This window comes from Phacochoerus africanus, chromosome 8 (assembly GCF_016906955.1).
Source record: "Phacochoerus africanus isolate WHEZ1 chromosome 8, ROS_Pafr_v1, whole genome shotgun sequence".
Classification (NCBI taxonomy): Eukaryota; Metazoa; Chordata; class Mammalia; order Artiodactyla; family Suidae; genus Phacochoerus; species Phacochoerus africanus.
Genome location: NC_062551.1, coordinates 69,761,478 through 69,783,164, shown reverse-complemented (window position 1 = coordinate 69,783,164; position 21,687 = coordinate 69,761,478). Strand labels below are relative to the sequence as shown.

General features: G+C 46.8%; 1 protein-coding gene across 4 annotated transcripts in view; it reads left to right on the top strand.

The window, feature by feature from the left end:
- Positions 1-21,687, top strand: part of CLSTN1 (calsyntenin 1) — an 81,806-nt gene that overhangs the window by 37,984 nt on the left and 22,135 nt on the right. For 2 of the 4 annotated variants that reach the window (XM_047791670.1, XM_047791668.1), the window contains exons 2-5: positions 1,485-1,607; positions 14,482-14,511; positions 15,708-15,903; positions 17,629-17,837. In XM_047791670.1, coding sequence (XP_047647626.1) covers positions 1,485-1,607; positions 14,482-14,511; positions 15,708-15,903; positions 17,629-17,837 — 558 coding nt within the window. The remainder of the gene's footprint in view (positions 1-1,484; positions 1,608-14,481; positions 14,512-15,707; positions 15,904-17,628; positions 17,838-21,687) is intronic. The other 2 variants (XM_047791669.1, XM_047791665.1) reach the window with 1 other exon arrangement.

Below are 21,687 nucleotides of genomic sequence, written 5' to 3'. Positions count from 1 at the left end.
GAGAAGAAGCGCCACTTCTCCAGCCATCCACCCCAGCCCCTGGGGGTTGTGGGGCATGGCTGGTTCACAGAGGAGGGGATGGAGGTCACGAGGCCAGTCACCTGCTCCAGGTGACACGGCCCCGGGCTGGCCTGACCCCAAAGGGGCAATTGTCGAACCCTGTGTTTTCAGACAGGTTTTCCCCAAGCTTTACGTTTCGTTTTCTTTTAATACCTTATATTTGTGTTTTTATATTCAAGTCTATTTGCCTCTTTCTTTTATGTGTTTGCATGCTAATTTTATTTTTTTTCTTTTTTCTTTTTTTTTTTTGTCTTTTTGTCTTTTGTTGTTGTTGTTGTTGCTATTTCTTGGGCCGCTCCAGCGGCATATGGAGGTTCCCAGGCTAGGGGTTGAATCGGAGCTGTAGCCACCAGCCTACGCCAGAGCCACAACAACGTGGGATCCGAGCCGCGTCTGCAACCTACACCACAGCTCACGGCAATGCCGGATTGTTAACCCACTGAGCAAGGGCAGGGACCGAACCGGCAACCTCATGGTTCCTAGTCGGATTCGTTAACCACTGCGCCACGACGGGAACTCCTGCATGCTAATTTTAAATAGGTAATTTTATTGTACTGTTATTGTTGTAAAGAAGTATCGTTAGGGAGTTCCCGTGGTGGTGCAGTGGTTAACGAATCCGACTAGGAACCATGAGGTTGCGGGTTCGATCCCTGCCCTTGCTCAGTGGGTTAACGATCCGGCATTGCCGTGAGCTGTGGTGTAGGTCGCAGATGCGGCTCGGATCCCGCATTGCTGTGGCTCTGGCGTAGGCTGGTGGCTACGGCTCCGATTAGACCCCTAGCCTGGGAACCTCCATATGCCGCGGGAGTGGCCCAAGACATGGCAAAAAGACAAAAAAAAAAGTATCGTGAAAAATTGAAGTATAGTTGATTTACAATATTATGTTAGTTTCAGGTGTACGACATAGCGATTCAACATTTTTATAGATTATACTCCATTTAAAGCTATTATGACATAATGGCTCTATTTCTCTGTGCTCTAGTATATCCTTGTGGTTTATCTATTTTATATATAGTAATTTGTATCTCGTAATCCAAGAAATACCATATTTTGATTTGTAACTTTTCTAGGATAGGCTGAAAAAAGCAGAGGTGGCATGAGTGTGTCTAAGATACTGCCCATAACCACTGGTCTTTTTCCTTTCTTTCAATTCCTAGAGCAGTTTATTGCATGTTTTTGGTTACAGTGTATTTATTTTTGAACTCAGATAATTTCTTCATTACCTACTCTAGAATTTAGAATTTGATCCCATTTGGGTCTTGATACCAACTTATAGCAACAACAACAAAACCACAAGCGTGGCCTCCCAGACTCACGAGAGTTGTATTGTTTGAAAAGTGGGTGTGTGTCCTCAAAAGCAGTTGGGTGGAAAATAACCATTCTGACTTGGCCCCTGGCCCTTCTCCTTCTGTCTTTGAACACAGTTAACAAGCACAAGCCATGGCTCGAGCCGACGTATCACGGCTTAGTCACCGAGAGCGACAGCGCCGTGCTCCTCGACCCCCCGCTGATCGCCCTGGACAAAGACGCGCCGCTGCGCTTTGCAGGTAGGCTCCCTGTCTGAGTCCACTCCCCGTGACTTTGGCCTGGGGGGAGGCACCTCACACATCCTGTTTGGGTTGTTTCTGAGCCTTTCTGAGAACGTGTTGACAGCTAAGGGTGGTTTGTGGCCCCCGTGTGCCACATTTTAGTTGTAAGAGTTGGAGTCCCTGTCCGCCTCCCCCCCAAAAAAAGCCTGTACTTGTAGGAAAGCAGAATATTTAATTGCATCACTGTGTTCCTTGTCTTGATGTAACCAGAGAGAGAGCGTCTAGACCAGTGTGTCTCTGCCTCGAGGGTTCGTGCAGAGCATCGGGGATCGTATTAAAATGCAGGCGTGGATCCAGTGGGTCTGGGCGGATGGGGGATTTTGCCTTTCTGACCTGTTCTCTGGTGCCCCTGGTCCCTGAGTGGCAAAGACCTAGGTACTCACAGCTCAAGATTCTCCTTGTACAACCTAGGTTTCAGTTACCTGCAAAGACTTCCTTGGAGACATGGAGCAATCTTTTATAGATGAATTCTTTGGGCTTAGATTTTACGTTCAATAAATTTTTAACTTGAATTTATTTTATAAGATTGCAAGCTCATCGCTTATAGAGATGCATTTCTAAGGTTGCTTTGGAGATTTTCTGCTTGGCTAACAACCTGGCACGTTCCAGATGAGAACGGTTCTTGCTTTACATCAAGGCCTTAACTGGTGGAGGGAGGCGCTGCTTCACCCTGTCTTTGCCTCAGAGTCAAAATTGACCTTGTGAAGTTATTTATTTATTTATTTAGTCTTTTCTAGGGCCACACCGGAGGCATATGGAGATTCCCAGGCTAGGGGTCCAATCGGAGCTGTAGCCACTGGCCTACACCACAGCCACAGCCACACCAGATCTGAGCCATGTCTGCAATCTATACCACAGCTCACAGCAACGCCAGATCCTTAACCCACTGAGCGAGGCCAGGGATTGAACCTGCAACCTCATGCTTCCTAGTCGGATTTGTTAACCACCGAGCCACGATGAGAACTCCTAGTTTTTTTTTTTTATTTTTGGCCGCAGCTGTGGCATGTGGAAGTTCCCGGAGCCAGGGATCGAACCCATGCCACAGCAGTGACAACGCTGGACCCCCCCCAACCTGCTGAGCCGCTAGGGAACTCCACACTTTTAGATACTAGTTTCTGCATGCTATTTTTCCAGGACAAAATTTCTTCCTATTAAAATAAAGAGTGCTCTTTTGCCTAAGGACAAATGAGAAAAATCTAACTAGCCCATATAGATCATACCATACATGAAATCGCCTGGGACACAGAGGAGGAGGTGAGTGAGAGGCTGTCTCTGAAGAGCAGTTTTAAAAATGAATCCCTTCTTCATTCTACTTGAGAGCCGCATCCCATTTCCAGAAAAGAAACCCGAGAACCATCTTGGGCTAATGGAGTCAGTGGTGGAGACAGACCTTTCCAATTAGTTTTACTTGTTTATTGGTTTTTAGAGAGAAATCCAATTAGGTGGTGGGTGGGGGAAGTGCTCTGTGCGAGGAACACACAGCATTTGTCCAGTAGCCAAAGTGCCTCTTTTTTTTTTTTTTTTTGGCTGTTACCCCTCCCCTGATTTAAAATTATTTTTAGCATTGCCTGTCAGTTTTCCCTGTGCATTTCTGATTTTTGAGTGTTTGCGTGCACATGGACACACGCTTTGCCCCTGATGCCTTCGGCTATTATGTACGCGTCCCCCTTGAGGGTGTGCCGTTTCAGGGCCGTGTAAATAAACTTTGTGGGGTTATCGAGCCCGTGTTTCTGAGCGGACTGCACGGTTCTGACATCGCATGCGTTATAAGGCGTGCTTGCAGTCAGGAGTCCCTCAGTGCCCTCTTTACTGTACGAACATCAGGGATATCAGCCGTCTACAGTCCTGTTGGTGGTAGAGCTCTGAGCTCCCACGAGGCTCACGTGCACAGCGCTTACAGCGCATCTCGTGTCCCGCTTGCTGTTCTAAGCGCTCCGCAAATACACATCAGTGTTTAATCCTCAGCACCGTTTGAGGAAAGTATGCTCCCTGCCATCCCCATTTTAAAGAAGGGAGGCTGGGGCACAGAGCCGTTAACTTACCTGCTCATACGTGACACAGGCCAGGTTCCAGCCCAGGCAGGATGGCTCTTGACGGTGATGCTGAGTTAGGCACCACGGGAAGTTACAAAGGAAGGGATGTAGGAAATGAAATGCATCGAGTACTGACTTTGAAGGGAAACGTCGTATTAATAAAGTGTCCCTTATTTTTTCTTTCTCGATGGATTTAATTTTGTGTCATTGATCACAAGTTAATGTATTATCGGGAATGAGATAATACCTGTAAAGTTTGATGTTTTCAGAGATTCTCAGGTTTTTTGTTTTAATTGGTGGGCAAAAGTTATATATTGGGATTTTTAATTTTATTTGTTTTTTTTTATTTTTTTGGTCCTTTTAGGGATGCCCCTGTGGCATATGGAGGTTCCCAGGCTAGGGGTCAAATCGGAGCTATAGCTGCTGGCCTGCGCCACAGCCACAGTAGCGTGGGATCCAAGTCACAGCTCACGGCAACGCCAGATTCTTTTTTTTTTTTTTTTGTCTTTTGCTATTTCTTTGGGCGGCTCCTGCGGCATATGGAGGTTCCCAGGCTAGGGGTCCAGTCGGAGCTGTAGCCATTGGCCTACGCCAGAGCCACAGCAACACGGGATCCAAGCCGCGTCTGCAACCTACACCACAGCTCACGGCAACGCCGGATCGTTAACCCACTGAGCAAGGGCAGAGACCGAACCCGCAACCTCATGGTTCCTAGTCGGATTCGTTAACCACTGCGCCACGATGGGAACTCCAACAACGCCAGATTCTTAACCCACTTAGCAAGGCCAGGGATCAAACCTGTGTCCTCATAGATGTTAGGTTCATTTCCACTGAGCCACGACGGGAACTCTTATATTGGGATTTTTTTAAAACCTACATAGAGAAGCAGTTTAGAGCCAGGCCTAGTGTAACTTGGTTGTCAAAGTGGACAGAAAAAGCAAGTCTTTTCCTCGCAGAGATTTTCATGGGGGAGCACAGTTGCTCTTACAGTCTTCCAAAAAATAGAATTCATGTACCATGAAGTTTACAGTTCACCGGTTTTTATTAACATTCATTCAACCACCAGCCACTAAGTTGAGAACATTTCACCTCCCCCCAGAGAAACCCGTGCACCTGTGGGCAGTCACTCCTGCTGGCAACCACGAGCCCACCATGTGTCAGTGGATTTGCCTGTTCTGGACGTTTCATATCTGTACAACATGTGGCCTTTTGTGACTAACATCTTTCACTTAGCGTGAAGATTGGAAGGTTCCCCCATACTGTAAACGTGTATCCATCCTTCATTCCTTTTTATTGCTGAATAGTATTTCATCATACGGATGGACCACATTTCGTGTATTCATTCATTAGCAGTGGGCATCAGAACTGTTTCCATGTGGTGGCGATTGTGGTTAATGCTGCTGTGAACATTTGTGTGCGAGTCTGTGTGTGGATGGTTTTTGGTTCCCTTGGTTACACACCAAGGGGTGGAACTGATGCTCATCTGCACTTGCCTGGAGCCTGGTCCTCACCCTACCAAAATGAGTAGCTGCACAGCGCAGGGAAGGAAGTACCTCTGCCCCCGCACCCCCTTTCTGTTGCCATGGTACCTGTCCTGCTACCCACCCAGCCACCACACAGAACACTGCCCCCGTGAGCCACAGCAGACAAATACATCAGGAACACAAACCCTAGAGCCAACCAGCTTGTGCTTAAATCCTGGCTCTGAAACTTATTGGCTGTGTGGCCTTAAGCAAATTACTTAACATCTCTGTGCCTCACATTCATCATTTGTAAAATAAGGATAATGACATCACATACCTTATAGACTTTGGGGAATTCAGCTTGTTTCTAAATATGAAGAGCTTAAAACAATGCCTAGTACATAGTAAGCGCCATATACAGTGTTTATTGCTACTGTTATGAATCTTTTAAAAATAACCTTTTTGGGAGTTCCCGTCATGGCTCAGCGATTAACAAATCTGACTAGGAACCAAGAGGTTGCGAGTTCGATCCCTGGCCTTGCTCAGTGGGTTAAGGATTCAGCGTTGCCGTGAGCTGTGGTGTAGGTCGCAGACACAGATCCTGCATTGCTGTGGCTCTGGCGCAGGCTGGCGGCTACAGCTCTGATTAGACCCCTAGCCTGGGAACCTCCATATGCCTCAGGAGCAGCCCAAGAAATGGCAAAAAGACAAAAAAATAAAAATAAAGATAAAAAAAATAAAAATAACGTTTTTACCTAACATTCCATGAAGACTATTTTTCCATCTTTCTGTAATGGTCTTCAGAGTGTGCCATCTTCCCACCACGTTTCTTAAAGAATTTTTGAGTGAAACAGAGGCCAGATCTGGAGCCTTATTTTGATCTGAGGTTGGTTTGGTGGTGACATTGAGTTTAGTTTAGCGCCGTGATGATGCTGGCGGTGGTGCTGGCATCTGGCAGTCGTGGCGCTCTCACAGGGCAGCAGGGGGTGTTCTCAGGGCTCTGCGTGCTCACTTTATCTGATTCCTTCCAGCCGTCACATGCGCTAGCTAGGTGCTCTCACATCCCCATTTTCCAGATGAGGAAACAGAGGCTCAGCAGCTTGACTGCCCTGCTCTCCACTTAATTCCCAGTCCCTAGTCTGGCATCTGGGGCCAGTCGCTGCTCCATAAATATTTGTAGAAGGAGTGAATGAGTCTGTCCAAGATCAGAGTGCACAGACGGTAGGGCTGCCTTTAAGCCAGACAGTCTGCCTCCAGTGCAGTTCTTACAACATCGTAAGCATCCTGGTTCACTGTCTTAGCCCATCCCAGGACCTGCATGTGGGCCCCCACCGGAGATCGCTCATCCGAGCTCCGAATAAATACCCGTGTCCTGTGGGAAGCCTGGTCACCAAAGTGTGCTGTGCATTGTCACTCATCAGACATTCCTGTGGGACGCACAGGGGCTGGCCCAGGCTGCTTTCTTAGAGCGAAGCTAAGAAAACGAAGTCTTGCCTGTATCACAAGCTCAGCACCCCTCACCCCTCCCCCACTTTTTTGAAGCTCTTCCCTTTAGTAGGTGGTTCCAGAAGCATTCTTTTCCCTCCCTTCCCAGAATGAGTCCCAGTATTTTACAAGATTAAACACATACGATAAGAATAGAATCCCAAAGAAATTTCAGGGCAAGAACAGGAACTTACTTTTTTTTTTTGGTCTTTTTTTTTTTTTGTCTTTTCTAGGCCCGCACCTGCAGCATATGGAGGTTCCCAGGCTAGGGGTCCAATCGGAGCTGTAGCTGCCGGCTGCTGGCCTACACCACAGTTCACAGCAACGCCGAATCCTTAACCCTCTCAGTGAGACCAGGGATTGAACGCGCAACCTCGTGGTTCCTAGTTGGATTCGCTAACCACTGAGCCACTACGGGAACTCCAGGAACTTACTTTTGATATTGATATTTCCTTAGGTATTTAATGGCACAACTCAGATCTGTGCTATTTTTCTCCATATTCTTTGTAGGTTATGGGACTCACAGCCCTGAAGATGGCTGACCAGGTTCACTACCACACATCTCCGCCCAGTTTTGCTTTTTCAGCGTGTGCACTTGGGCGGGTGTTGTGTTTGCAGCAGTGAGTTGGATGTATCAGGTTAGGCGGCATGAATTTGCCATTTTTGTACGTTGAAGATGTCAAAATATCTGAAAAAATGGAATGTCAGAAATTCCATGTGATTCAGCCTCCTCTAAGGCAGTAGTTGAATAGCAGTTTTAAATAAGTAAGGATCAGATGTCAGGACAGAAACGTCCTGCTGACAGTGACTGCCTAGAGTGAGCTCAGGTTAGAGGCCTTTGCTGCCAGGAAAGGTTTGAGATCAATAATCACTAAATATTCCATAGCTTTTCTAGGTCTTCCAGAGGATGCAGCACAGAAACGTTGGTCCCTGTTCTCAAAGCACTGATCCTCCAGGTGGGGAGGCGAAGCCAGCACTGACAGAGGTAGCCGGGGTACCAGGACTTGTGTAGTTCAGGGCCAGCTGAACGTGGCAGGCGGTGGGGGTAGAAGAAGGCAGGAGGTGATTGCCCGAGGCAGGCTCCATCCAGCTCCCGCTCAGGATGGGAGATGCCAATGGGAGGAGGAGGGCCAACAGGGCAGAGGCTCCGGAGGGTCCAAAGTCGGCTCCTGCTGCATGGCGCGTCTGTTGCCAGGCTGAATGGACAGGACGTCACCTCATGGTTTTCCAGCACTGTGTCCAGATGGTTCTGGGGCCCATCCATTGCGTGCCGGTTCCTGGGTTCCACTCTTTGCTGTTTGCGTCTGTGCTTCCAGGAGTACAGCTGAAGACACCTGCAGCCAGCCCCTGAGGTTTGGAAACCACTGATGGGCCAGTTTCTCTAATGCAGGCCGCAGCCCAAATGCATCAGAGCTACCTGGCAGGGCTTGTTCAAAACACAGACTATTAGGCTCTGCCCCAGAGCTGCTGAGTGAGGATTTCTGGGAATGGGCTTGGCAGACGGCATGTTCAGCAAGCTTCTCAAGCAGTTCTTGGCACACCGACATTTGCGAGCCATTGCGGTCGTTGGCTTGGAGGGGATGCCTGGGCTGTTAGGGTGTGTGCTTTTTGTTACTGGATATTTAAGGCATCTCAAAAAACTGTTGTGATTAGAGCCACACGTGAACTTGTCCCAGAAACCAGCCTAGACCCGTGGGCAAGGAATTCGAAGTCACTATAAAGAAGGGTCAGCCTGGATGTCCCGCTGTGGGCAGGAGTGCCACGGCAGGGAGAAGGAAGTGGGTCCACAGGGGCCTTTGTTGTGGACGCTTGCTGCTCAGGCGATGGCCATGGTCGCCTAACAGCCCCTGGCCTCTGACCAACTGGGTCCAAATTGGTGGGTCTCCAGCGGAGCGCACGCACCACCCACGCCAGGCTGACCAGATGCTCCCTCCTGGAATGTGGACAGAGGTGCTGATACCAGCTGTGGTCGCATGCCTTCTGTCCAGGCCCTTTTGCCAGGGGACTCCGGTGACTCCTCCCTTGCTGGTCTCTTGAGCTGCCTTGGTTTCTCACCGTCTCCAAGTCCCTTTCTCTGGCCTGCAGTCAATTCTGGGAGTTCCCGGTGGCTCTTCAATGAAGTCCCTTTTGCCTGAGGGACCCTCAAGTGTTGGAGGGGTTGCTGGTGACCTCCCTAGGGGTGTGGTATGAGGACACAGGACCACGCCTGAGCCTTGGAGACACCCCTCTCATCTGGGGAAGAGTTTGTGACCAAACTCAGATTTGGAAGAAGACAGAAAGAATGCCAAGCCAGCCGGCAGCCAGGGGACAGAGGAGGAGATGAGGGCCAGACACTCTCAGCTGAGAACTCTGGTGCAGCTGGACATCGGGAAGTCAGGTCTATACTTTGCTGGGTTCATTCCTTGTTATATTTTTATGTTTTTCTTTTTAAAAACATCTTTTTTTTTTTTTTTGGCTGTGCTTGTGGCACATGGAAGTTCCCCAGTCTGGGATCAAAGCCAAGCCACAGCTGTGACCCGAGCTGCTGCAGTGACAATGCCGAATCCTTAACCCACTATCCTACCAGGGAACTCCAAAAAAAATCTTGTGGAAAGTTCCTTTTGAGTACTTAGGTGATCCGAGGGAAATGAAGAGTGGAGAGAGAGGGGGAAAGGTTTGGTCCATCCCGAGGCGAGCAGAGCTGGAGAGGTTGCGGGGGAACCTGGTGGGGCCTTTCAGACGTGGCGAGAGCAGACTCGTGTGGCGGAGCGATGGTGCATCGTCTGAGCTGAGAGGTCCTTCCTTGCGAGTCAAGGGAAGGCTGTGTCTAGGAGGGCAAACTGCAGGCAGAGGTGCTCTTTCTTTGTTGCCACTGTGGTGTAGCTCCACATACATGTAACTGCTGTGTAACCACATGTCTGTAATTATCACATGTGTCACTAGTAGAAGGGGACATCCGGGTATGAAGGACAGGGAAGAGGAATAAATCAACGACAACTTTAAAAGCTTAGAAAAATCAGCTCCTGGGAGACCGAATGTTAAAGAAACGGGTGCCCGGTTTGGAGGAGGAAGATCCTAAACTGAGTGTAATTTCAGAGGCAGTAGGATATTCACTGTGAAAACATCTGAAGAATTATTGTTGGAGTTCCTGTCGTGGCGCAGTCGAAACGAATCCGACTAGGAACCATGAGGTGGCAGGTGCGATCCCTGGTCTTGCTCAGTGGGTTAAGGATCCTGCGTTGCTATGAGCTGTGATGTAGGTCACAGACACAGCTTGGAGCTGGCGTTGCTGTGGCTCTGGTGTAGGCCGGCAGGTGTAGCTCCGATTAGACCCCTAGCCTGAGAACCTCCATGTGCCACAGGTATGGCCCTAAAAAGACAAAAAAAAAAAAAAAAAAGAATTATTGTGAGTTTCGTTGGCCACATGATACAGTATAAAAGGTCATTACCTGTATCCAGTGAGTTTTGTGTGGATGAAGCAGATTAACATCTGGCTTTTAAGATCCTCCAGCAACAAACAAGCAAGAAGTTGTCAGGGATAAACAAACCAAACACCTGACCCCATCACCTTCTCCCAAGTCTTTGCCACTTTTATCTGCTGTTAGTTCCCTAAATGACAGCGTCAGCTGAAAACCGAGGGGTTACTCCTGCCTCTTTTTTTTTTTTTTTCTTTTTAGGGCTGCATCTGCAGCCTGTGGAGGTTTGCAGGCTAGGGGTCGAATCAGAGCCATAGCCACTGGCCTACATCACAGCCACAGCAACTCGGGATCCAGGCCACGTCTGCAACCTGTATTGCAGCTCGCGGCAACACTGGATCCTTAACCCACTGATCGGGGCCAGGCATGGAACCCGCATCCTCATGGATACTGGTTGAGCCACGACGGGAACCTCACCCCGCCTCTTTCACATTTTCCATTCAGTTGGTCACCAAGTCCTGTCCTGCTCCTGAAATCCCTTGGGTGTTTCCTGCTGACATGGCTTTAGTCTGGCCCCCGTCATATCCCACCTGAAACATGGCAATCATTTTAACTTGTTCACTCGCCCCTTGCCCGCTCCAGTCTCGGACCCACCTCCCCCAGTAAAATTGGGGTCCCTGTTGAATGGGTCCCAGAAGTGGGTGTACCGGCTGGTCTGCAGACACGGCAGAGACATGCAGGGCCGTGCAGCTGGTACCAGAAACCCAGGTCTGCCCGGCGTGAATTGGCGCTGCTCCTGGTGGTTTGGGCTGCCGCCTGCCAAGATGCTTTTTAAGTCATCACAGGCAGAAGGACCCAGTTGATCTAGCTGTGTGCTGAGCTCTTGTGGATTTGAGGCACTAAACCCTGTGGGTGCAGCTCACTCAGGCAGCAACTTAAGTACAATTGGTGGGGTCTTCAGAAAAGATAAATGTGCATGGTTTTGCTGCTCTCAATTATAAATGGATCCAGTCAGAGAGCAGCCCGGAAATATGTGAATGTCAAAGTAATTGTCTATTATTTTAATTTAAATTTAAATCTTATATTTCATTTGTATTTATTTATTTGGCTGCACCCATGGCATCTGGACGTTTCTGGGCTAGGGTTTGTATCCAAGCCACCGCTGTGATCTATGCCACAGCTTCGGCAACACTCAGTCTTTAACCTCCTGCGTCGCAGCAGGAACTACTAAATTTTTTTTTTTTAATTTTATTGGCGTAGAGTTTCCTTTTAATGTTATATTAGTTTCAGGTGCACAGCAAAGTGAATCTGTTCTACATATATATATATATGTCTATTCTTTTTTTCCCATACGGGTTATTGTAGAATATTGAGATTTTCCTGTGCTATGCAGTAGGTCCTTGTTATCTATTTCATCCGTCTTGTTAGTTACCCATTTTATACATAGTAGCGCATGTGTTAATCCCATCTCCCTGATTTATTCCTCCCCCAATAATGTTTATTCCTTTTTTTTTTTTTTAAATCTTTTTGCCTTTTCTAGGGCCACACTCGCGGCATATGGAGGTTCCCTGGCTAGGGGTCGAATTGGAGCTGTAGCCACTGGCCTCTGCCAGAGCCACAGCAACACGGGATCCGAGCCACGTCTGCGACCTACACCACAGCTCACGGCAACGCCACATCCTTAACCCACTGAGCAAGGCCAGGGATCAAACCCACAACTTCATGGTTCCTAGTCAGATTCGTTAACCACTGAGCCATGACAGGAACTCCAATAATGTTTATTCTTATATTAGATAATCATTCCTTTGAGATGTGATTTCATAACAAATTGTCATCCAGACATATGTTCAGAGCAAATGTACAAACTCCCCTTCCTTCCTCCCGCCCTTCCTTCCCCAGTTTCTCCCATGTTTGCTGCAGGCAGCATCATTCTTGCCGTTCCTCACTCATAATCCCTCAGCCTTTGCCTTATTTTCAACCACACCCTGCATCTGGCCACTTCTCACCCTTCCATGTGCCTCTGGTTCTGTCCTTCAGCATCTCTATCTGGATGCCTCTGGTATTGTCTATGCCCTCTTCACGACTTACTTGCAGCACAGCAGTCAGGTGATTTCTTTGAGAAGTTCCCTGGTGGCTCAGCGGGTTAAGGACTCCTCTCCATTTGCCTTGCTGTGGCTCTGGTTACCGCTGTGTCTCAGGTCTATTCCCCAGCCCGGGAATTTCTGTATGTTGTGGGTGCAGCCAAAAAAAAAAAAAAGCGAAGTCTTTCAGAATATAAGCCGTATTTATTGATTTTTCTGCTCAAAACTTTCCAGTCATCTCCTTCTCACTTGGAGGAAAAGTTGCAATGCTGTAGTAGCCACTGTAGCTGCAGGTTAGTTGTGTGTGTCTGAATTTCATCTCTTGTTCCTCCACCCCACCCCCGCCTTTGCTCAGCTGCTCCAGCAGACAGGCCTCTTTGTTCCTGAGCTGGGTGAGGCCCTGGTCTGCCTCAGGACCTTTGCATGTGCTGTTCCTTCTGTCGAAACTTCCCCAGATGAGCACGTGGTTTGCTCACCTAGTTTCCTGGGTTTCTGCTCTGACATCATCTTACCAATGTGGCCTCCCCCAAATGCCTAAAGTCTAAAGTGGAAACACACCAGTCCCTTCCTACCCTCCGGTTCTCCCTCTCCCTCCTCCCAGCCTGACAGCTTGAAGGGAGCCATTGAAGGAGTTTACAGCTACTGGCAAACAGTTCCATCCCCCCTATAATCTCATGGTTGGGAACAGTCTCAAGGACCCTGCCTGAATGGTGAGCGTCTTTAAACTCTTAGCAACGCACCCTGTAGGCGGCGTTAATCAGATCAGACACTTTATCCCAGGGTCTTAAATCTCATTTCCCTATGCAATGGCCTTGACCTTGTCAGGAGAGCACATGCTGTCACTCTGAGTTACGGGGGAATGGCCTCACCATTGTCTCTTCACAACAGTAAATTCCAAGTCAAAAACGAAAACATTTTCTCAGAGTTAAAGCTGGGCAGCTTGATTTATCTTTTCTTTCCTTTTTTTTTTTTTTTTTTTTTTGGTCACACCCGCATTGTGTGCAAGTTCCCAGGCCAGGGATCGAACCTGCACCACAGTCGTAACCAACACCACAGCTGCAGCAACGCCAGGTCCTTAACCCACTGCACCACAGGGAACCCTCGAACTGAGTTTTTGATATGACTCACCTTTAGTATGAATTTTAGTTCACTTTTAAACAGCCCCACGTGGCTAGTGGACAGCACAGGTCTGGACAGAGCCAGCGTGTGCGCCCAGGAAGCTCAGACAGAAAGATCCACAATAGCCTTCTGTCCATAGACGGCAGGATGCTGGAAGGACGGCGTGTTCACACAGGGGACTATCAGTATGGTGAGAGCCGGCGATCCTTGAGTGCTTTCTTTACTCTGGGCAGTGGTTTCAGCTTGAACTTGAACTTGACATGCATTAACTCATCAGGTTCTCGGTGTGTGTCGCATTGAGAGTGGATGAATTCTCTAGCTGCGTGTGCCAACAAAGACGAATGACTCTTAGACACACATGGTTGGGAGAGGTTGAGTGAGAGAGCAAGCCGCAAAGATTGCCACCATCGGGTGCTATTTTTTAAAACACAAAACCAAAATGAAACAACACTGTTCAGGGATATATAAACATGTGGTGAAACTTAAAAAAAAAAAAAAAAGGCCAGGAATTCAGGCTGGGTAGCCTGTTGGGGAGAGAGGGTTTCCCCAGGGAGGCCACTCTGAGTCTGGGGAGAGGGACTCCTGGCCTGGTTGTGGAGCGAGAGGAGCAGGGTTTCTATTGACTGGGGAGAACAGCTGTTTTCCTGAAATAAAAACGATCTGGTAGATCCCTACTGTGAGTATCAAATGTGGTTTCAGTTCACGTTTAAGCAGATGTTCCATTAAAAGAGGCATTTGTAACTGTTGCCTTGGTTGAGCAGTGGTGTTGAGAAAACATTGCTATTTATTCTGCTCAGGAACTAAGGGTTAAAATAAAACCCTTTGTTCCAACTGTTTGGTTAAATCTAATGATGAATTGAATGTTACCAGAATCTAGCCCTGAGAATTTAGCTTGAAATGAACATCCCAAACCTGGAAACTAACAAGTAAACTGTTACTTATAAAGGGTTATCATCAAAGTATTCATTAAAAAGAAAAATCCCTGTGACACCTGAGGATGTGTTAGGAAACTTTATAGCAGTATTTCCTCCCTAGGCTAGAGTAATTCCTGGTAAGTTGGGTTCAGAGAGACACTTTGTTATCGGAAGATCCAGTGTTGCTATAGCAGTTCTAGCAACCGGCTACTGAGTTTATTGTGAAATTATGTCAAGCTTTTGTATGTAATATGTGCATCTCTGACTTTTTTTTATTTTCTTATTGTTTTGGCTTCATTCTTTCCTGAATTACTGACATGGGTTTATCTTTTCTCCCTTTAGAGAGTTTTGAGGTGACAGTCACCAAAGAAGGTGATAAAGGGTTCTTTCTATCCCTCTTACAAACATTAACCCACTAACTTTGTTTATAAAATTGGGAATCAGCCCTTAAACAGAAGAAACTGTCATGCTCTTTTTACCCCTATTTATTCTCCTACTTTGTTTCTATTTTTTAGTATATGGATGGAAATTGTATGTAACCAAACCCTTGGTTAGAAATATCTGGAAATCAGACATCCATTTGAACTGTATGGATAATCCCGTTCCTTTCCGTAAAATTGAATTTGAGAGATTGACTTCGTAACCGTTTTCTACTAGTTGTCATTTTGGAAGAATTCAGTTTCATTTTTATGTGAAATATATTCTGTGAAGCTTTATAGGCACATCACAATATTCGTATGTCTTCTCCCATGGGAAAGAATGGAAACCTAGATTTTAACTCCCGATTAAACTTGTAAAACCAACTCGGATGTCCTTATGTTCCCAGGCAGGCTTCTTTTTCAGGTTTGATAGGGTTAAAGGCTGACACAAAGGCAAGTCTAGCAAACCCCTCCCCGAGTGGAAACTGCATCTTAATCGTAGATGATAGCTGTTGAAATGGATGCCTGAAAAGTTGGTATTTCTACCTTTTGCTCATTCAGTAGTTTGTTTTGATTCCCTAATTTTAGCCAGGCTCATTGCACAGGAAGACTTGTTTCTTCGATCTTTTTTTTCTTTTTTCTTTCTTTTTTTTTTTTTTTTGGACAGACTCTGCAATTATGGTGCTGAACCTGTATCTCACACCTCTTCCTCTCTCAATACTTAACTGTGCCTTGTAGCCTCCTCAGTGGTCCAAATCAAAGTAGCTGCCCAGCCCTCCCAGGAAGCTGGGCAGTCTCTCTGTGTTATCAGGCCTTAGCTGTTTGCTAATAAAACTACTTGACCCTGGAGCTCTCCTAAGTACTCCTGTGAAATGCCTGTCTATGTTTTCTCTTTCTCTCTTTTGTATTCCTGCATGAATGGATGCAAAGTTAAACAAGTTGCTTGGAAAGCCAGAGCGTGCTTCTTTTTTACTAAAGCCCCAGAACTTACCCCCCACCCCATCAAAGCACAGTGCCCTTGCTTTGTCCACAGACCCTCTAAACCCCTGGCTGCCGAATTGTTGTCATTTATTTTCTTTGGGGGAGGAGGGGAGCGTGTCCCGGGTTTATGTGGCAGAACCTCTAACCCACACTACTTTGACTCCCCAGGTGAGATTTGTGGATTTAAAATTCACGGGCAGAATGTCCCCTTTGACGCAGTGGTCGTGGATAAGTCCACTGGCGAGGGAATCATTCGCTCCAAAGAGAAACTGGACTGTGAGCTTCAGAAAGACTACACATTCACCATCCAGGCCTACGACTGCGGGAAGGGACCAGATGGGGCCAACGTGAAAAAGTCTCATAAGTAAGTGAGCTGGACAGAGAACCTGTGCTAAGGACATAGTGAGGGCTGCCGCTGTCCCCACAACTTCCTGTTTCTGAAACGTGAGGCAGAGGATAGGTCCCGATCGTCCCCAGGGAGATCATAAGCTCCCTGAGGTCAAGAGTCACGACTGTGTGCTCGCGTGTGGCCCCCAGCAAGGGTCTGGTGAGTATTAGGTGTTGAAGAAATGAATGAAGGAGTCATTTTGTCCCACCAGATACTTGAGAACCAAGAGCCTTACACTGAAAATTCGAAAAGCTTCCTTTTTCCAGAGGAAGATCTTTCGTCGTTAGGTTTATCTTTCCTTCTGTAAATGTTAAGGACGTGAAATGCTTTTGAGCTGATGGAAGAAAGCCGTGGGGCTTCAGCCCACCACCCGGCTTTGTTCACAGGCTGCCCTCCAGTTGAGGGCTACTGGGGGAGAAAACTGAACCAGGCGGAGATCAAGCACACGAGTCCTTTCTCCGCCACTCACTAGCCCTTCCACGTGGGGCAAATTTAAATTTGTTGGGTACTCATTTTCTGCTTAGTGCATGGGCCAAAGAGAGAGGGTGCACGGGTGAGGTGAGGTCCTGCAGCCGTCGTCGTTCTGAGGGTCAGGATGAATGGGGAGCGTTGGGTGTTGGGGTCTTGGTGAACCGCAGCAGGGGGCCGGTGCGCAGCAGGGAATCCCGCCTCACCTGCTCCCTACACGGTGATGTTACTGTTTTCCTTGAAAAAGACCTCCTATCAATCAGGGGCCTTGTCTGATTCAGAAACACACCCTGATCATTAGCACTTGAGTCTGCCGGTTTCCTTTTTGTCGGCTGGTCTGTTGATGCCCTAGTTTTCTGGGGCCCAGGCCGGGGAGATGGGACGAGGCTCCCAGGAAGGGCAAGTCCAGGCCCTTCCCTTATTCATTGCCTCGCCCCTGGGTGGCCTTCTGGCACAGGCACCGGGTTACTCATGGTCTCGAGTCCTTAGAAGCAGGATGGATCTTGTTTTACTGCTCCTCATTTCCCGTCTCCTATTTCTGCTTCCTGAATTTTTTCTGGATTTTGCAAGAAAATATTTTTAACTTTTTGATTGGAGAGCAAACATGTTGGATAGAGTTTATCTCCCTGCTGCAGGCCCTTTTCCACACTGTCAAGAAAATCCCAAGTGTCCCATTTCATGTCACTGCCTCTTTTTTTTTTGGCCACGTGGTGCCCGTGGCATGCAGAAGTTCCCAGGCCAGGGATGGGACCCACACCACAGCAGTGACAACGCCAGATTTCTAACCCCCTGAGCCACCAGGGGACTCCTACGTGATTGCCTTTGACCCGCTGCCTTACTCGCTGGGACTTGGAAGAAATAAACCCACATTTCTGTTTTAACTTTCTGCTGTTTCCACTCCAAATTAAAAACAGTGGGATTTCCCACTGTGGGGCAGGGGGTTAAGAATCCGACTGTAGCTGCTCAGGTCACTACAGAGTAGCAGATTTAGTCCCCAGCCTGGCACACTGGATTCAAAGGATCCGACGTTGCCACAGCTGTGGCTCAGATTCATGCCCTCACCTGGGAACTTCCATGTACCATGGGTGCTAGCATTCAAGAAGAATCACAGTAAAGTAAAAGAAAACGAGGTAGCAGCAAAAGGACATTTAAGAACAGGGGAGAATTTTATCCTAAGGGTGAAAAAAAAAAAAACAAGCAGAAGGCACAGCTTTTTCCCCCTCCTCCTTCCAGAGCAACCGTCCACATTCAGGTGAACGACGTGAATGAATACGCCCCCGTGTTCAAGGAGAAATCCTACAAGGCCACGGTCGTGGAGGGGAAGCAGTACGACAGCATCCTGCGGGTGGAGGCGGTGGACGCAGACTGCTCCCCGCAGTTCAGCCAGATTTGCAGCTACGACATCGTCACGCCGGATGTGCCCTTCACCGTCGACAAAGACGGTGAGAACCCTGGAGGGAGCCCTTTCCTCACCACGGGTGGGGCGGGGTGGGGCGGGGAGCTCCCTCTCTGCCCCTGAGCTTCAGCCCAAACTCTGTCTGTGCTTCCGTGAACCTCACCGTCCGTCCGTTCAGGCCGCTCTAATGAAACAGCATAAACAGGGGGCTACACCCCTACACACTGACTGACACCTCCCAGGTTGGGAGGCTGAGAAGTCCAAGATCAAGGTGCTGGATTCATTGTCACTGAGGACCTGCTGCTTACTTAGATCTGGCGTCCTCTCACCTCGCATGCACATGGCAGAGAGTCAGAGCTCGAGTCTCTTCCTCCTGTAAGGACTCTAATCCCATGCGGAGCACACTGCCCTCCTGACCTCCTCCACACCCCCCAGCTTCCAAGGCCCCACCTCCTAGTACCATCAAGACTTAGGACTGCAACCTAATATGGCGGCAGCGGGGGGCAATTTAAAAAAAAATTTTTATTTTTATTTTATATTGGAGTTAGTGGATTTACAATATTGTGTCAGTTTCTGTGTATAGCAAAGTGATTCAGATATGTGCATAAATATATCTCCATTCTTTTTCAGATTCTTTCCCCTTATAGGTTATTGCAGAATATTGAGTAGACGTCCCCGTGCTATGCAGGAGGTCTTTGCTGATTTTTGCATTTTATATATGGTAGTGTGGGTATGTTAATCCCCCCCACCCAACTTCTCCCCTTGGGCAACTAGAAGTTTCTTTTCAAAGTCGGTTTCTGTTTTGTAAATAAGTTCATTTGTATCTGTTTTTTGGATTCTACTACTTATAAGTGATATCCCACAATATTTGTCTTTCTCCGTCTGACTTGACTTCACTTAGTATCATAATCTCTAGGTCCATCCGTATTGCTGCAAATGGCATCATTGCATTCTTTTTTATGGCTGAGTCATATATATGCGCCTCATCTTCTTTATGTCTTACTCTGTTGATGGACATTGAGGTGGCTTCCATGTCTTGGCTGTTGTGAACGGTGCTGCAGTGACCATTGGGTGCATGTCTCTTTCTGAATCATGGTTTTCTCTAGATATATGCCTGGGAGGGGAATTGCCAAATCACATGGTAGTTCCATTTTTAGTTTTTTTTTTTTTTTTTTGGTCTTTTGTTGTTGTTATTGTTGTTGTTGTTGTTGCTATTTCTTGGGCCGCTCCCGTGGCATATGGAGGTTCCCAGGCTAGGGGTTGAATCGGAGCTATAGCCACCGGCCTACGCCAGAGCCACAGCAACGCGGGATCCGAGCCACGTCTGCAACCTACACCACAGCTCACGGCAACGCCGGATCGTTAACCCACTGAGCAAGGGCAGGGACCGAACCCGCAACCTCATGGTTCCTAGTCGGATTCGTTAACCACTGCGCCATGACGGGAACTCCCCATTTTTAGTTTTTTAAGGAACCTCCATACTATTCTCCATAGTGGTTGTACCAATTTATACTCCCACCAGCAGTGCAGGAGGGTTCCCTTTTCTCCATAACCTCTCCAGAATTTATTGTTTAGAGATTTTTTGATGACCATTCTGACTGGTGTGCGATGATACCTCATTGTAGTTTCGATTTGCCTTTCTCTAATAATTAGTGACACTGAGCATCTTTTCATGTGCTTTTTGGCCAACTCTGTCTTCTTTGGAGAAATGTCTATTTAGATCTTTGGCCCATTTTTTTGATTGGGTTGTTTGTTTTCTTGATATGGAGTTGTGTGAGATGTTTTTGTATTTTGGAGATTAATGTCTTGTCGATTGCTTCATTTGCAAGTATTTTCTCTCATTCTGTAGGTTGTTGGTTTGGTTTGTTTATGGTTTCCTTTGCTGTGTGAAAGCTTTTAAGTTTAATTAGGCCCCATTTGTTTATTTTTATTTTCATTACTCTAGGAGGTGGAGCCAAAAATATATTGCTGTGAGTTATATTAAAGAGTGTTCTGCCTATGTTTTCCTCTAAGAGTTTTATAGTATCTGGTCCTACATTGAAGTCTTTAATTCATTTTGAGTTTATTTTTGTGTATAATGTTAGAGAGTGTTCTGATTTCATTCTTTGGCATGGGGCTATCCAGATTTCCCAGAATCACTTATTGAGGAGTCTAGCTTTTCTCCATTGTATATTCTCACCTCCTTTGTCATAGATTAATTGACCATAGTGCATGAGTTTATTTCTGGTCTTTCTATCTTGTTTTATCCTGTATTTCTGTGTGGTGTGTGTGTGTGTGTGTGTGTGTGTGTGTGTGCCAGTATCATACTGCTTTGATTTCTGTAGCTTTGTAGGGTAGTCTGAAGTCAGGGAGCCTGATTCCTCCAGCTCCATTTTTCTTTCTCAGGATGGCTTTGGCTATTCAGGGTCTTTTGTGTGTCTATACAGATTAAAAATTTTTCTTTTAGGTCTCTGAAAAATGCCATTGGTAATTTGATAGGGATTTCATTAAATCTGTAGATTGCATTGGGTAATACAGTCATCTTGCCAATATTCATTCTTCCAATCCAAAAACATGGTTTCATCTTGAATTTCATCTTTGATTCCTTTCATCAGCATCTTAGAGTTTTCAGAGTGTAGATCCTTTGCCTCCTTTGGTAGTTTTATTTCTAGGTATTTTATTCTTTTGTTGTTGTTGTTGTTGTTGTTGTTGTTGAGCTGCTGCAGTGACAAGGCCAGATCCTTAACCTGCTGCATGACAGGGGAACTCCTTCTTCTTTTTTTTTTTTTAATGGCTGCACCCGCAGTATATGGAAGTTCCCTGGCTAGGGGTCAAATCCAAGCCACAGTTGTTACTTATGCCACAGCTGTGGCAATGCCAGATCCTTCACCCACTGAGGGGGGCCAGGGATCGAGCAACCTCATGGTTACTAGTTGGATTCATTTCCACTGCACCACAACGGGAACTCCTGTAGTCGGATTCTTAACCCACTGCGCCATGGTGGTAACTCCAGCTCCTTATTCTTCTTGATATGGTGGTAAGTGGGATTGTTTCTTTAATGTTTCTTTCTAATCTTTCATTGTTAGTGTATAGAAACGCAAGAGGTTTCTGTGTATCAGTTTTGTATCCTGCAAGTTTACTGAATTCATTGATGAGCTCTAGTGGCTTCCTGGTAGCATCTTTAGGATTTTCTAGGTATAGTATCATGTCATCTGCAAACAGTGGCAGTTTTTACTTCTTTTCCAATTTAGATTCCTTTTATTTCCTTTTCCTCTCTGATTGCCATTGGTAGAACGTCCAAAGCTATGTTGAATCAAAGTGGTGAGAATGGGCATCCTTAGAGGAAATGCTTTTAGCTTTTCGCCATTGAGTATGATGTTAGCCCTAAATGGTCTTTATTATGTTGAGGTAGGTTCCCTCTCTGCCCACTTTCTGGAGGGTTTTTATCATAAAATGGATGTCTAAAATCCTCTTTTCTGGCACCAAAATCTTGTGTTCCTGTGTCAGACTGTCCTCTTTTTTTCCTTTCCCACCCAAATCTAATAAAGATCCTGCACCTCTGGTGTTTTTATTCTTTTTTAAATGTTCCCACCTTTCAACCAGTGTGCATCTGAATAAGACTGCCTTTTAGTCAGTCTCGCTTTCTATTCTCCCTGAGATTTGAGTCTTCTGCTTCAACTTGAAGATGCTGTCGCCAACCCCCCTTCTTAGTTACCGAGCAAAATTAACTTATTCTGGAGCTCAACTTCTTTATTAGATCATGGCTTCTTGATGATGCCGTTGTGTCTCCATTGTTAGCTCATTGTGCAGTCCAGAATGTTCGAGGAAATTATAGACATTGCAAATGCTTTGCAGACAGCTGCACTCAGGTTCGAAAAGCAGGCTTCTGTTCTCCTGGGTGAGGGTAGGAAATCTTT